Raw genomic sequence first — 16,339 nt, 5'->3', positions numbered from 1 at the left:
AGCACAATAGCTACAACAATCTGACCTGATAATAAACTTGGCTAATAAAATTCCCACTGTTATTGCCCAGGAAAAATGCTACTGATCATTGAACACAGGCTGCTCCAGCAGCAGGGCATGCTGTCATCCAATATGGGTTAATTTGTCACAATAGACGCTGCCATTAACTGTCTATTGTTAGGTCAGAGAAATACATAATAGCTATAATAAAAATACATTAAAATGTATTAATCTCAAAATAAAGTTATTTGTCACAATGGAACCTGAAATTAACATTTCTATATACAACATGAAAAATAAAAGGAAAAATACAAAAATAAACTGTATAGAAGAACATGAATGATTGAATAAATAAAAGTAAAAAATGTTAAAGGATAAAATATAAAACCGTTATTTTGGCAAATGTATAACATTTCAAAGACATGATATAACTTCCAGTAAAATCCTCAAGAAAATGTGACAACTTGCCCCCACCTGACATTTTTGAAAAATATACATGAGAAAGGATATGATTCAACTCTTAATTAAAACTCTTAGTTGACAACAGATTGTTTTTTTAATATTCCCATTGGTTATGATTAGTTATTGCATTAACTAAAATGAACTATAAATGAGCTATTCATTGGCTACAGTATTACAGAAGACTATCCTTTGTTAATGTTAGTTAATTGTTAGTTCTTTTGATTTTAATAATGTAGTAGTAAATTATGAAATTAATATGAAGATGCTTTTTGCAATCTAAGTTTATTTTAACTAATGTGGTTAAATAATGTTTTCCATCATAAAAATCCACTACAAGAGAAAACTCATTTGGATTTTTGAGATTGCCTTGTGACAACATGCCCCCGGTCTCTCTCAAACTGGGGAGATATGAGGTCAGAAAATCAGAAACAAGAACAAATGAGGGACAATAAAGTGAAATATAAATGTAGAATATGGAGGCGAAAAAATATACAGCAAAAAAAACACCTAGGCATGTTTAGGTCCCCTGTGGCAAACAATGAAATTAGTTTTGGATTTTTTATTTTACAAACCAGCCCAGAGGTGTGGACCCCATTATGGCTGGGGTGAAAGTGACACGTTCACATTTATCATAGTCTCTTCTCATCACTCAGGGAAGAACAAGGCCCAGGCTCAAGAAGAGACAACTAGCGTGTGCCAAATCCAATGCCTGAAAAGCTATTGCTTACATCTGATGTACTATACAGTCTACTTGGTCTGTAATTCCACATTACCAGTGCTATATAAATTGACACTTAGTTAAATTATCTCCAAGATGGATGAATGAAGGTCTGCTGATTTTATTGCAGTCCAAAGAAAAATGTGTTCAGTATCAGTCTGACAGCTATTTACTAAGGTGCAGCCATCCACATTCAAAGAGCCAGCAGTGAAATGAGCATCTGAGCACCTGTGACTGTAAACCGCTGCTTGCTGGCCATAAAAAGCTCCTTTATTTTGTCTAATTGCATTACTGCCACCTAGTGGTAATAACGCAGTGCACGAGGACAAACTACATTTGCACAGACGAATTAATCACTGTCCAGAGCCTTTGCAAAAATATTTTAATGAATCACATTTGTGAGCACATATTCACTGTAGTTTTTATAGCTCAGTGCTTTTAAAAAATGTAATTAATTTATCTGAAATAGATTATATTATGATTAATATAATAGTAATGGATGAGTCATTTAAACATTATTAAAAATTACTCCAATACAATAAGTCTTTCATCACATCTTTGCAAGTGGCAAAATATGAAAATATTGTCAGTTTCATTAGTTTTAACTGTCAACATTTAATTTTAGCTTCTATTTCCAGGTTGTCCAAAATAATTTTGTACTGATTCTTTTTTAATTGTTTGAATTAAGCACATTTGTATGCATATATAATCACATTTTTTACAGTCCAAAAATGTCCATTCGCTTGATTAAATCTGAAGGAGCAATTTTTCAATATTTATCTGAAATAGGTTTACTCCATCCGTTTTCTGATAAATGAAATATAATTAATATAATGATAATAATTGATGTGTTATTATTCTATTTTAAAAGCAACTCTAAGTCAGTTTCAGTTTCATCTGTCCGAATTTCCCAAAAAATGGTCCAGTGATGAATCAAGCAAGAGCCTTTTAAAAATATTTTAATAAAGCATATTTGTAAACATCTCAGATTCAGATCTTTGTAAACAGCAAAATGAGCAACTTTCTTTGATTTCACTTGTCAATATTTTATTTAATTTTCTTTTTCCAGATTAAAGGTCCAGTTAAAGAGATATAAAGTGATTTTAAAATGCGGCTCAATTAGTCCTGTTACTTCTTCTCATGCTCTTTCCAGTCAATATATCCACCTGCATAATGCCGTGCCCTGTAAAGACCAAGAAAACAAGTTGATCCTCCAACAACAAGGAATATTTAATTAATTCAAACATCCACATGTTATGGGCTCTGGGTTTTTAATGAGATCTGTGTATGTTTTCAATAGCCTACTTAGAGAATCCCAGACGATGAGCGATTTCAAGAGCAGTCAAACTCCTTTTCCCACTTCGGCAATGGAAAACTATGTCATTGTCTTCCTTTTTAGGGGCTTTCACCTCAAATTGCTGTTGAAACTGTAGTGGTGGGAGTTTCAGTGACTCCTCAAGCTGTCCCACTGAGAGACACATAAACAACTGAGAGTGATTGTGCATACTGAAACAAGAAACACTGATTCTTCACTTTAGTAGTGACTTACAAGGAATGTTGACAGAATCGGGAATCCGGCCAGCCTGGAATTCATCCGGATTCCTGACATCAAAAAGCTGCACGCTGTGATTGGCCAGCATAGCTTTGAGCTGTTCGTATGTCACAACTGATGCTGAAAATGTGAAAATGAATCCAAATGAGTTTATATTCTATTCTATGTTCATTAATTCAAAATCATGCAACATAAAAACAAGATTTTTGCCAAAAATCCTGCTTTCATGGTTAGTAGACACATAAAGGCTGTGCGTTTGGTTAGTGGGATACAAAAGACAAGTTAAACAATTGTTTTGCTATAATAAGCAGAAGCAAAAACAGAACAAAACAATTGCTAAGTGGTTAAGTCAGTACAATCGACCACACTTTAAAGCACAATGCAGTCCATGAATAATTACTGACTGCTTTAAAAACATAATAAATCAATAAATAAATCCATTCAATCATTGAAAAGAGGGCATACTTTGACATGCGTTATTCAAGAATATAAGTAGAGATAATTGGGAACTGGACCAAAGCCCAGAGTTCCTATCTAGCGTAATAAATTGCACTTTATACCTGACATCCCAGTCTCTTTATCTTTTATCATGTATATAAATGGTTCCTTTAAATATACTGTAGCTTTTGGACTCAATTTATAAATGAAATGACAAATAAATGAAATTACAATTAATAAAACAATAATAATAATAGTCAATATTATCAACACTGGTATTCCTTAATTATAACTATGTATATATATTAATAATTATTTTACACCACCCCTCCTCTAAATTAAACAACAAGTAAAAGAAATGACAATGAATGAATGAACGAATGAGTGGATCAACTTAAAAGATCACATACTTTGATGTGTGTTTTTGTGAATATCATGGTATTTTTTATTATAAATAATTGGGGATTGGACCAAAGTCCAAGGTTCCTATATAATCAATGACCCTTTACCTGACAAAGCAGACTTTACTAAATTATGTCTTGTTTATATGCATTAATAAATGGGTTCTTTCAATATAGTTTTTTTAAGTAACTTATATTTGACTTACATGTATAAATAAAAAGCTAAATATTTACAATGACAATGAATGAATTACTATAAAAAAGTATATAAATAAAAAGACAGTAAATATATAAATGTATACACAAACGATCAATAAATAAATATATATATTAATTAATTCACTTGAAAGATTGCATAATCAGATGTGTGTTTTTCGAGAATACCTTAAAAAAAATTTGAACTGGAAAAAACATCTAAAGTATCTAAATCACCCTTTACCTGACATTGCAGACTTCACTGAAATACGGCCTCTAAAATGTATAATGTCTTGCAAAAGATGATCAGTTTTATCTGGAATAATTAAATCCACTTATTTTGGGAGGATGAAGTGCCTCTTCCACCAGCAGCTTTACCTGGATCAGGTTGTGCGCCACTGTGATTGACGGTTGAAGTCTTCAGTCCACATGATAAGATAACTCTACTATGATAAACAGGTTTAATGATAGCAAACACGCACAAACTACGTAACACCTGAAGAGATACCACCACTGGTGCAGTCACAATGACAGTGCAAACGAAAAGTCGGCCTGTCTATTATACCTGTCTTTACGAGAGAAGACAAGACAGATTATCTGCTGCCCTCTAGCGACATGTGAAGGACACCTGGAGGATATTTTCAGAAAGGATGAGACGATATGAGTTTTATTTGACTTGTAATTAATTAAATAGGGCTATATCTGTTGTGAAGTCTATAATGTACAGCAGCGCTGAAGGATTCATGAGATAAAACAACATAGCAGTGTTGCGCATCGCATTATTTTATTCAGGTTGCCAGATCCCCATTATTAATGACTCTTCGTTTTACAAAAATGTGTGTCATACATTTTTTTTACATGATTAAACTCTGTATTATACTAAATCTGTAATATATGTTAAAGAATACTTCATTTAAATGTAGTTTTTACTTTATTTTAGACTTTTTCAGATTGCCTACATCTTCAGTTTAAACTGTTAGATTAAGCCTATATGAAATCCTTGTATTGTAAAAAGAGAAACATTCAACATATCATACAGTGCAGCGAAGGAGACTAAACCTCGTTAATCAGTGTTGCCAGATCTGGCTGGAAAAAAAACACCTTCTTGAAAAAAAAGATAAGACCATAGTCAACCATAATAATGTTTGTAGACTATGTGTAGCCTACTATGTGTACAAGCACGCGTCTGTCTCTCTCTCTCTTGTCTTTAAATAATATCTCTTTAATTCGTGCACGTATGCGATAATTTGGGCAGGGGACTAAAGAAAAATAAAAACGTTTAAATCGAATAATAATAATTGTATAAGGCTATGCAAGTAAGCATATGTGACAGGTGCGATCAGTGGGCTATTCAGTTCAACTTTATTTATTTGATACAGAGGTCATAAAGCACAAGCAAGCCGAGATGCGTTTCGTTGTCCTACATAAACTCAAAACATCTGTCCACCCCGCGATTATCCATATTTTTAAAGCTCCATTATGAAAAAAAGTAAAAAAACACCGGATTTATTATAAGAAGTGGACATGGCAACACGGTTCGTTCCATCGAGAAGGAGACATGCGCTTCGCACACGATGTCCTCTCCCAGTGCGCATGCTCTGTTTCACTTTACCGGCGGAGGCACAACGGCTAGCAGCTTAAACGACGCAGGGATAAACGAGACAGTTTTGACAGGTCAGTGCGCCACTGTGGATTATTTGTGTTTTAGTGGTTTTATTCCATCAATATGTTGTTCAATTTAAGAGGTAAAAATATTAAAACATAATACAAGTCAGCAGTCTGAAAACCTTGTCGGGTGGGTTAGCAGGGAGCTAACAGAGGCTGCTGCGCAGATCTGGGAGGGGGAGGCGAGTCTGGCGTTAAGACGATATTACCAGCAAACCGGCGCTTCAGTCGATGATCACGACCATTTGAGGAGCTAAAATGAAATGTATTGACTTGAATCGATCGTCTCCGCGTCATTAGCGCTATGTACGTTTGGATTGTTGTGTTTGGCGGGGTGTTTTTAGCAGGAGATGGTTGGATGGGTCGTTCCCCTTCTCTGCGGGCTCGAGCGCCTCAGCCAGTGAGAAGCGGGTTAAAGACACACTGTCAGATCCAGGCAGGATCCGTTTCTTGCTAATATCTTAATATTCTTTTTGGTCATTGAAGGCAAAACTCCACAGGTGAATAAAGTAAAATTGTAACTAATAGATGTCACTGTACTTCCCCAGTTGGTTAGTCACAATAACGTTACACTAAAACAACGACTTTGCATTTATGAAATATTATGCTTAATTATGTATATTTGGCAAGTATAATTAAATATTCACTTTGAACTTTTTTTATATATATTTGGTCAAACAAATTGAAAATTTTGAATTATTTTATCACTCCATAAATTAAAAAAAAATAATGTCAACAGGTGGACAAAAATGAAAAAAAAAAAAAAAAAATTACAATTAGAATTTTTTTGTTGTTTTTAAGAATTACATTTTATATGAATGATAGATATAAACAAAACCCTATGTAAAAACCATCATAATATAGAAAGGAAACAAACTGAGTTTGGTTTAAGTTCTACTGAAGTAGAGATGCATGAGAAGAAAAGAAAAGAAAAGAAAAAGAAAACTAATTTTGAGAAAACAGCCTTATCAAGAAATTGAAATCTACAAAAGCAAATAGATAGTGTTATTTTTAAAAAAAAAAAAAACTTTATTTTGCGTGTTCTCTTTCCACTAGTATGAAAAAGTGTCACGGAAGCAAAAAAGCCCAAAATCTTCATCTGCCTTCACTTTAAAGTGCCCACATCTCAAAATCCAGTCAACAACCGATGGATAGAACTATCCAGTCACCAGATACTGTTTTATTTTCTGATTTCTGAACCCGTTAACAGTCTGATACCCAGAGTACAGAAGAAAAAAAACTTTTGTTACTTCCGTTTCATAATTCTTTATCTTCTTGATTTTGAATGTTTTTATTTGCAAATGAATGATTGAAAGTATCTGAGCTCATGCTACATTGACACAAAACTTCAACATATATATATATATTTTTTGTTTAACCTAGCATTTAAGTGACTTAAAGGTCATTTTAGTAGGCTAAAACTCTGACTGCATTAGTATTCTCTATTTTTGCTGCTGTCAGATTAGTTATGTCACAAACAACAGATGTTCATGCATATCTGGCATTATGATTGGTGTATGTGTGCACTGCTGATAGAAACAAGTGACATTAAATGATCTCTCAAAGCCTGTCATCTAGCTGAGATCAAGCAACTATTTTAATGAGTCTTGGTGACTTCTCTTGCGCTCATCCTGCTTTGATCATCTCTTTCCAGCAGGCAACATCATGAGTCAGGGGAAGGACAATGCACGTCTCAAAAGCTATAAAAACAAATCACTCAATACAGATGAGATGAGGAGGAGGAGGGAGGAAGAGGGTCTCCAACTTCGCAAACAAAAGAAAGATGAACAAGTAAGAGAATTGGAGATATAAGAGTGGATTTGTGGATCTTTGCTTTGTATATAGTTATTTTACTCTGCTGTTGTTTTTCTAGTTTGTTCACATATGTATTTATTCACACATACCGTATGTATGTATATGTGTGTGAGTGTGTGTGTGTGTATATATATATATATATATATATATATATATATATATATATATATATATACTCTCAAATATTCAAACAGTAGCATCTTATTAAAATCACAGTATTTACAATGTTTAAGAGAATCATCCTACAGATACAATACAGGAGAAAATATTTTAACGATAATAAAAACATAGCTCGCTTGCTCCTTCAAAGGAAAGAAATGCAACATTAGTACTGATATGTGGCGCATGTTGGTATTTTTATTGAGCACAGTGAGCTGAGAGTTTGTGTTCTTACAGCTGTTCAAGCGCAGAAATGTGGCCACAGTGCAGGAGGACGGAACACTGGAGGATGATGGGATGTCGGACAGTGGATACCTGGAATCACAGGCCAACAATATGGACCAAATCACCGTGAGAAAGATAAAAAAAAAAGCTAATCATAGTGTTTTACTTATCAGTGAAAAAAAATCTAAAATAGATTATTCTCATTTCTGTCTTTCCATCATCAAAGGGAAGTGTTATTTCTGAAGACATGATACAGATGATCTTCTCCAGTTCCCCAGAGCAACAGCTCATAGGAACACAGCGCTTCAGAAAGCTCTTATCTAAAGGTGAAAGACCCCGAAGACTGAAATTCGTGCATTTGCATAATCATATTTATGAGAAAACGATGCTAATTCCATTTTTAACTCTCCATTAGAGCCTAATCCCCCTATTGATGAGGTTATCGCCACCTCTGGTGTCGTGGACCGATTTGTTGAGTTCCTGAAAAGAAGAGAGAACTGCACGCTACAGGTGAGCCCAGCATGCTGTATCTAAGTGATATTAAAATGAACCATACAGCCTTAGAAGCAGAAGAACAGCCTGCAGAGATATCACGTTAAGTTAGAGCAGTGAGACAGTGAGTCATCCGGCATGGATCTCTCCCAGCACACGCTCACACTATTGGAATGTGTGTATTCTGCAAGTGTCCTCGCTATCTTCATTTAATCCTCTTGGCTCTAGAATGGTGCATTAGTGAATGCTTTTCTGCAGTATGGTGACAGGCGTTTTGTCTCTGTGCAGTTCGAAGCAGCATGGGTTCTGACTAACATCGCCTCAGGAACATCCCACCAGACACGCGTGGTCATCCAGGCTGGGGCGGTGCCCATTTTCATTGAGATGCTCAGCTCAGATTTCGAGGATGTACAGGAACAGGTGAGCATCTTGCTGAAGTGGCACAAATGGATCCAGATAGGTATATAAAAAAAAAATAGGACTAACTGTGATTGAAACTGTCTTTTTGCACTGCAGGCAGTGTGGGCTTTAGGCAATATTGCAGGTGACAGCACTGAGTGCAGGGACTATGTTCTGGAATGCAATATTCTACCCTCTTTAGTACAGTAAGTCATGCAACCATTTGTTTTTGAACAACTGTACTGTTGAGTAGTTATTCTAATGATGCAAATTCTCATTCTCAGGTTGTTGGCTAAACAAAACCGTCTGACTATGATGAGGAATGCAGTTTGGGCTCTGTCTAACCTGTGCAGGGGGAAAAACCCACCCCCAGATTTTGCCAAGGTATATGTCACCTCCTTTTGTTTCCATGCAGTTCAGTACACATTATTTGTAGAGTGATTTTTACAATATACATTGTTCCAAAGTAGATTTCTAGAAATGGACAATATCTCTCTCTCTCTCTCTCTCTCTATATATATATAGATAGGTAGATAATATAAGTAGTGTGCTGTCAAATGATTAACTGCATACAAAATAAAAGTTTTTGTTTGCATAATATATGCATGTTGTGTATATTTATTATGTACATATAAATACACAAACATACAATATGTTTAAAAAAAAAAAATACATGTATTTACATGTTTATATTTATATTAATAAAATATTTATTATAAATAAATATTTAATATAGAAACATATTTTTCTGAAATGTATACATGCATGTGTGTGTTTATATATGCATAATAAATATACACAGTGCACATACATATATTTTGTAAACAAAACTTTTGTTTTAGATGAGATTACTTACTATTAATCATTTGACAGCACTAATTTATATATATATATATATATATATATATATATATATATATATATATATATATATATATATATATCAGGATTGGATATTTAATTGTGCCAAGCTCATTTCCCCTTTTTTTTTTACATTTAGGTTAGCTTTATATTGTGATGCACAAATTCACTTGTAGTGATTTAAACAGATTAACCTTAGTTTTTAATTTATATAAATAAAGTAGTTGTGCCATTTCTTTATGCGATTACATAAAAAAAAATTGGTTTGTTGTTATTGGACTTATAACATTACTGAATAATGCAAAATAATTAAAATAACAATGCCTTACTATGTACCATTCAAAAGTTTAAAGTCATTATGATTTTTTTTTCTTTTTTATGATTTATTCAACAAGGGCATGTTAAATATAAACAAACTTTTATAGTGTTACAGTAGATAACTGTTGCTAAAAATTCTGTTATTTTTCAAATTTAAATTCATCAAAGAATCCTAATGTCGTTTGATAATGTAAATTATAAATGTACTTCAGCACATTACTTTTTTTAACTTAATTTTTTTTATCAAATAAATGTAGCCATAGTAAGTATAAGACATTTTTTTAGTGTGTGTTTGTGGAGCAAACAAAGTTGAGGCTCAAGTTGAGAAATCTAAATATTGCAAGAAGGGGCAACCCACAAACTACTGTCACATTATTATAGCTTGAGACAATTGACTAAAGCACAGAATTTATTAACAGCCAGAGGCCCATCTTTACAGTAAGAGTGGCTGAATCCCTTTAACTATTAGCTGTTATTGTACAAAACACTCTGGCACTGCTTTGAATAAAAGCATCTTCCAGATTAGTAAATGAAAATGAGGAGAGCATGAAAGATGAAAGTGCCTGATAAATGATAAGCAAGCACATAAACAGTCAGTTCTTGCTTCATTTCGCTAGCTACAAACCTCAGTGCTGTTGCTGTGGGTGGCATGCACACGTCATCGTGGTCATGTTTGCTCAAGCTAGAACATGTTATTAATAATTATGCTTAATTACTTAAGTTAATGTTGATTTACAATTTAATGATAATGTGAATACCTTTTTGTTTACAATGACATTGATTAATGTATAATAAACAAAAAAAAAAAAATATTAAACCAACATAAATCAACATTAACTTGATTATTAAGTATTTAATGAAATCTTATTAAGTAATACACACCTTTATCTGAGTTGTATTTGTTTTTTAATGCAGGTGTCGCCGTGTCTCAGCGTTCTGTCCTGGCTGCTCTTTGTGAATGATACCGACATTTTGGCTGATGCATGCTGGGCTCTTTCTTATCTGTCTGATGGTCCCAATGAGAAGATCCAGGCTGTTATTGACTCAGGAGTCTGCCGCAGACTAGTGGAGCTGCTGCTGTAAGACTTGAAAAACAGATGGAAAGAATAATCAATATTTTAATCCAGCGATTCTCAACCAGTGTGACTCCAAGACCCAATTAATATTTGAAGGCCCCATGACTCTATTAGTAATTTGTGATTTGCTGAATACTGATAAATAATGTTAGAGCTTGGCATAACTTTAAAAATATATATTCTATATAAATATGCAGAATTAATTATAATATTTCATTCATTTTCAAGTCTAAAAATCACACTTTTGGACCCAAGTCCCTACAGGTTGAGAACCACTGGCTTAGGCTTTTAAGATGGCTTCTCTCTTTTGTATTTTTATGGGTGCTACTTCAAATCCTTAGAATGACAACAGTTTTCTGAGCTGTTGTTTTCATGTTTTCCAGACATGCAGAATATAAGGTGGTGTCTCCTGCTCTGAGAGCCGTGGGGAACATAGTAACAGGAGATGACCTACAGACTCAGGTAAAACAACTGTACTTTTTTTGTCCTCTGCAGTAATGTTGTAGCCATTAAATGCGTAGGGTGTAAAAAAATATTTTTTTCTCATGAACAGGTTATTCTTAACTGTTCTGCCTTGCAAAGTCTTCTTCACCTGCTGAGTAGCCCAAAAGAATCCATTAAAAAAGAGGCATGTTGGACCATCTCCAATATCACAGCTGGAAACCGTGCACAAATACAGGTACATGCATGTTTAAAGTTGGTTGAATGCATGGGCCGTAATCTGGATATATTTCTGAGATGAAAAAAAGTAACTTTGAACAGGATAATTTGAAAGGATATTATGGCAAAGTTATCGCTTTCCTTATTCAAACTGACTTTTTTCATGAATATATGATTGACCTGAAGAATGAAAGCTGTATCATTAGCTATATCACCCCTTATCAACACTAGGGGTGTTAAGAAACACTTCACAGCTCACGAAATGAGACCAAATACAGATACTTGATTCACTAGGACGAGACAATATTTTAATACTATTTTTTAAGAAATTTTCAATGACAAAATATTTGTCTCTTAATAACAAAAATAAAACTATGCAGTTGTATTTTGAAATATTTTAACTAATCTAGGGCTGTAACTAATGATTAATCAGGAGATTAATCAAGTAATCTACCGATTATTTTGGCAACTGAGTAATCTGATATTTTTTATAACACAAACAGACCTAAGTGACACCAGTCTTGAGTATGACTATTTATAAATAAACTAACGATGAGGCAATAATAATTGGCTCAAATAAAATATCAAAACCAAGTAATTGCATGGTTTTATTGAACAACACTAATTAAAATACATAATTTAATATGCCTATACATAATTTGATCATAACCAACTTAGGCACATTATGCATTATAACAAATACCTGTAGAGGGCAGCAACGGCATGATGATGTTTAACTTTATAGAGTGATTAAACAGTGTTTATAAGAAATTCAAATTCACAGCATATGAAGAGGAAGAGTTTAGCCCCTTTCTCACACACAATCTTTACTGGTAAATTACCAGTAAGTTACCATTAAGAGATCATGTGTGAACAGATTCAACAGAGCTGCGAGAAAATTCTGATTGGCTAGTAATGTTAGTTTGGTTAAGAGTGAAAGCTGTTCTCCTCTCATACCATTGGTAGGTGAACTCACAGACTCAAAATTAATATCAAGTTTTTTTTTCAATGTAGGATCTTTTTTTTTCCAAAGACAAATGCTGCACGCCGAAAGTCATTTGTTAAAATATTTTAAGTACTTGTTTCGGAACAAATTGAATACTCCAATATGCCCTGAGTGTCTTGTTTCTTTCTCACAATCTCTGTTTTGATCTCTGCAGATGGTGATGGATGCAGACTTGCTCCCCCCGTTGATTAATATTCTGCAAGTAGCCGAGTTCCGTACAAGGAAGGAGGCGGCGTGGGCCATCACAAATGCCACATCTGGTGGTTCTGCTGAGCAGATCAGGTAAGAAGATAGATCACTGCTTTAGCCTGCTGTTAACTTGTGTCCCCTGTGACTGCATCAGCAACCAAGACGGCTTCACATTATAATGCTTTAATCTTCTCCTCAGGCATCTTGTTGAGCTTGGTTGCATCAAGCCCTTATGTGACCTCCTGACTCTGATGGATTCGAAGATTGTACAGGTGGCACTGAATGGCTTGGAGAACATCCTAAGACTGGGTGAGCTGGAAGCTAAACGAGGAGGAGGAATCAACCCCTACTGCGCCCTCATCGAAGAAGCGTATGGTATGTTAGTCATCACACTTGCATTTGATTTTCCCATATTTATGAGGATTTCCATATTTTTTGATCTGAGAAGTATGACCCACCCACGTGAATTGTGTAAATTCACTGAAAACTAATAGTCTCTGAGCGGCTTGGTTCACAGTAATTAATGCCCCACACAAACACCATCTCTGCAAGCACTGTGAGTTTGGGTCGCTTGTAATGTGCTCTCATAAGCATAATAACTCATCATACTCATGTGACTTAATTATATATAGTGAAAATGCAATGAGAATAATAAAAAGACACAAAAATCTTGTTTTTAATAGTGTACATTTATAGCGTTCACAAACATGAGCACTAGAAGGTTTTATTTTTTACCTGTATCTGCACTATTTCACCAAAAGTTTTGACCAGTTTGGGGCATGTTACTTTAAAAAAGTAACTAGTTATAGTTACTTTTTACTCCTAACAAAAAGTAGCTGAGTTAGCAAAAAACTCCCAATATTAAATGTTAAATGCATGAAATGGACACTTAATGGAATATATTATTATTATTATTATTATTATGATTATTATAATGGAACAATAGATGTTTTTTTTTAATGTGAAATGGTAACTTGTGCCAGTGTTTTTGTCAGTGACAAACTATTTAGTGCCAAAATAAATACAATTTAAAAATCAAGTCTGAGTGTACAGGATATACATGCAGTAAAAAAAGGTCTAAGACAGACATGAATATTAATATTGTAATTCTACTGTTTTCCAGTAAAATAAAAAAAATTGTTAATGATAATATTTGTTGTATTGCATTGTTATTATCCTAGTAATATATTTCTTTATCTGCATGATTTTAGTAATATTTTAATAATAATAATAATAAAAATAACAAAAAATGTATAAAAAATATTTCCAATAATAGCAATTTACGGTAATTTACTGTTGTTTTAATGTCATATAGTAAGAATATTTTTTTTCTTCATTCGTCCTCAGCTGATCATATGCCTGTAATTGGTTCTCTGGGGTCTTCAGAACCTTCATTACATCCCAACCTTTCTACAATAAACCCTTGTTAATGTTAAGCAGTGTTAATCCTGCCAACGTCTTAATTCCAAAGATCAGAATCTCACAAGTTTTCACGTTTTATAGTTTTTTATTTAAAATGTTCGTATTAATATATAAAAGTTGATTTGCATTTTAATTTATAACAACTTATGAACAACATATTTAATTAACAACTAAAATCAATTAAAACAAAATGTAGACAAAAAATACATATTATTCTATAAAATATATGTGTAACATTTATATATGGGTGTAGAAAAAAAGACAACCTTTTCCTATTCCTTTCCATCAGGGTTGGACAAACTGGAGTTTCTACAGGGTCATGAGAACCAGGAGATCTACCAGAAGGCTTTTGACCTGATCGAGCGCTACTTCAGCACAGAGGATGAAGATCCGGCCCTGGCCCCTGCCGTTGATCTCCAGCAGCAGCAGTTCCTTTTCCAGCAGTGCGAGGCTCCCATGGAGGGTTTCCAACTTTAACACTTCCTTTCACCCCCATCTTCTCCAAGAAATCCACCCTGGAGGGTGAGCAACACTCCCCTGACTGAACAGAGCGAAGGATTTAACAAATGAGCATTTCAATTAAGGTGTGATATACAAGAGCGTGTGTTGCCGGTCAACCCATTTCCTCCCTCTTGTCCTACTTCCCTGGCCCGGTCCAGAACGATGGCTCCAGAACGATAGCGACTTCCTGTCCTGATGTGGAAAATGTGACCAGTAGATCTTTCATATGACTTAAACATCCCACTTCCTTCATTGAACTGTCCTTCGGCCCATCAAAGCACGCACATCCCATCAGTCCCTCAGCCCGATTCAGGAAAACTGCATCCAGCGATGACGAAACAGAAGCTAGGAAAGTACAGCTCGTGTGATGTGACTGCAATATTGACTCTGAAAAGGGATCTGCTTTCCACCTGTTGTAAAACACTGGACTGACCGTGTGACTGTGTTTGCATGTCTCTAAAATCACCCCACTTAAAAAAAAGTCACAGCCAACATGCGTCGAAAAACTCAAAAGGACTTCTGATAAATGCAAGGCACTTGTACCTTCTCAATTGACCCAGACAACTCAAAAAACGGACTAAGGGGTCAGGGCTTTCCGGCTGACAACGCCAGCCAGAGGGTTTCTTACTTCGACTTGCATCGAAACATGCATTCCGACAATGACTGAACTGTACAGGTTCCACATCTCCTTTTAGGGTTAAACATTTGCACCTTTGGAATTCTGGGAGTGGAGTCTTCCCGCTCACTAAGACTGCTGGACGGACAAAAAGTCAGGTCCTGTATCCTGTGCATTAGACCATTTGATACTTCTAAAGGACAATTTCACATGAGCGTCATCTTCATCGGCACTTTACGTTCAGAACAGACACCCTTTGTTTAGATTCGAACCTCTGTAGTCTATTTTATTCCCCCAAAGCGCTTCTCAGGATATTGAGGTGAAGAGGATCGGCACATACCTGCATTATGGGATGTGCTTACAGAAAACACTACGTATTTAAGAGCGCCGCCTCATTCTGGCTGAGAAAACTCCAACCCTTGCAAAGCTTCCAACATATTTTAACAAGCTTTTGAAAATTGAGCTGAAAAGGCTTTAGCTTCCTGATATGTGTGTGAGACAAACTTAAATATTAATGTCTAATCATGCTGAATGCGCTCACACGTTCAGACACCATTTTTGACTAGAACTGTGTGAAACAATTGACTAGAACTGTGTATGAAAAAATACAGAGCAGATAATTCAGTTCTGTGTTGTTGTTGTTCTGTTTTATTTTATTGTATTTTTGCAAGGGTTAGAATCTCTTAATACCGAAGGTGCCATAATCCTCGTTTTAAAAAATGGAGGTGGAAAATGACAAACAAATGGACTTTAAAAGAATTTATCAACAGATTTGACCTTAAGATTTACTAGGTATTAGCTCAAGATATGATTGTTTACTTAGGTTCTCTTATTTTAATGTCAGATTCTTCCCAAGAGATGACCAGCTTTTTGTGTTCAATACTGCTGTCATATTGAGGTTGTGTAACTGTTCTCTGTTGCGCCATTTACATAAATGCTGTTTCATGAAGCTCAGTGGTCAAGTGATTTAATTTGACATCTGTAGAAGACTCTTATTCATCATTGCTTCATTCACAGAAGGGCCAGTCATTATGCTTTCATTCTTACTACACTTAACCTTTTTGACTACGCTCTCATTTTTTCCTATTTAATTTAGTGCTAATAGCTATGCCATTTTACTAATGGTTGGTCATTTTAATCAAACACAGACAATAAACAGCAGCTTTAGG

The 16,339-nt window shown here is 34.7% G+C and overlaps 2 protein-coding genes and 1 long non-coding RNA gene across 6 annotated transcripts; 1 reads left to right on the top strand and 2 right to left on the bottom strand.

Annotated features, from left to right (window-relative positions):
• Window positions 1-2,130: 2,130 nt before the first annotated feature.
• si:ch211-161h7.8 (thiosulfate:glutathione sulfurtransferase) lies at window positions 2,131-6,022 on the bottom strand. 3 transcript variants are annotated; one of them, XM_026200474.1, is made up of 4 exons: window positions 5,554-6,022; window positions 2,730-2,852; window positions 2,486-2,648; window positions 2,131-2,363 (listed from the first exon to the last, which is right to left on the bottom strand). In XM_026200474.1, exons 2-4 carry the CDS (start codon window positions 2,818-2,820, stop codon window positions 2,309-2,311), a joined length of 309 nt encoding a protein of 102 aa, XP_026056259.1. In that variant the 5' UTR covers window positions 2,821-2,852; window positions 5,554-6,022; the 3' UTR covers window positions 2,131-2,308. The 3 variants fall into 3 exon arrangements, with proteins under 3 accessions (XP_026056259.1, XP_026056257.1, XP_026056258.1); XM_026200472.1 differs by lacking the exon at window positions 5,554-6,022 and adding an exon at window positions 4,011-4,688; XM_026200473.1 differs by lacking the exon at window positions 5,554-6,022 and adding an exon at window positions 4,011-4,687 and having other exon boundaries at window positions 2,730-2,846.
• kpna1 (karyopherin alpha 1 (importin alpha 5)) lies at window positions 5,326-16,119 on the top strand. Of its 2 annotated transcripts, none has more exons than XM_026200468.1 (14): window positions 5,326-5,440; window positions 7,089-7,222; window positions 7,643-7,756; window positions 7,857-7,956; window positions 8,046-8,140; window positions 8,411-8,542; window positions 8,639-8,727; window positions 8,806-8,905; window positions 10,616-10,779; window positions 11,160-11,238; window positions 11,330-11,455; window positions 12,597-12,724; window positions 12,831-13,006; window positions 14,343-16,119. In XM_026200468.1, exons 1-14 carry the CDS (start codon window positions 5,341-5,343, stop codon window positions 14,528-14,530), a joined length of 1,725 nt encoding a protein of 574 aa, XP_026056253.1. In that variant the 5' UTR covers window positions 5,326-5,340; the 3' UTR covers window positions 14,531-16,119. The 2 variants fall into 2 exon arrangements, with proteins under 2 accessions (XP_026056253.1, XP_026056252.1); XM_026200467.1 differs by having other exon boundaries at window positions 7,086-7,222.
• Window positions 7,435-14,513, bottom strand: LOC113041897 (uncharacterized). Its single transcript, XR_003275480.1, has 3 exons — window positions 14,320-14,513; window positions 10,583-10,785; window positions 7,435-7,720 (listed from the first exon to the last, which is right to left on the bottom strand). It is a non-coding gene; the product is annotated as an uncharacterized LOC113041897 (long non-coding RNA).
• Window positions 16,120-16,339: the final 220 nt, after the last annotated feature.

The sequence above is a fragment of the Carassius auratus genome, chromosome 24 (assembly GCF_003368295.1).
Source record: "Carassius auratus strain Wakin chromosome 24, ASM336829v1, whole genome shotgun sequence".
Taxonomy (NCBI): domain Eukaryota; kingdom Metazoa; phylum Chordata; class Actinopteri; order Cypriniformes; family Cyprinidae; genus Carassius; species Carassius auratus.
The sequence above is the reverse complement of the archived record's forward strand: the minus strand, read 5'-3'. Positions and strand labels throughout refer to the sequence as shown.

Excerpts from the sequence above, each read along its gene's own strand:
- si:ch211-161h7.8 (XM_026200472.1), bottom strand. Across the intron at positions 2,649-2,729 it reads CGATTCTGTCAACATTCCTT|TGGGACAGCTTGAGGAGTCA; the intron begins GTAAGTCACTAC and ends TGTGTCTCTCAG. Across the intron at positions 2,364-2,485 it reads CATCGTCTGGGATTCTCTAA|GGCACGGCATTATGCAGGTG; the intron begins GTAGGCTATTGA and ends TGGTCTTTACAG.
- kpna1 (XM_026200467.1), top strand. The coding sequence starts at position 5,341 with ATGTCCTCTCCCAGTGCGCATGCTCTGTTTCACTTTACCGGCGGAGGC. Across the intron at positions 5,441-7,085 it reads AAACGAGACAGTTTTGACAG|CAGGCAACATCATGAGTCAG; the intron begins GTCAGTGCGCCA and ends ATCTCTTTCCAG. Across the intron at positions 13,007-14,342 it reads CCTCATCGAAGAAGCGTATG|GGTTGGACAAACTGGAGTTT; the intron begins GTATGTTAGTCA and ends CCTTTCCATCAG.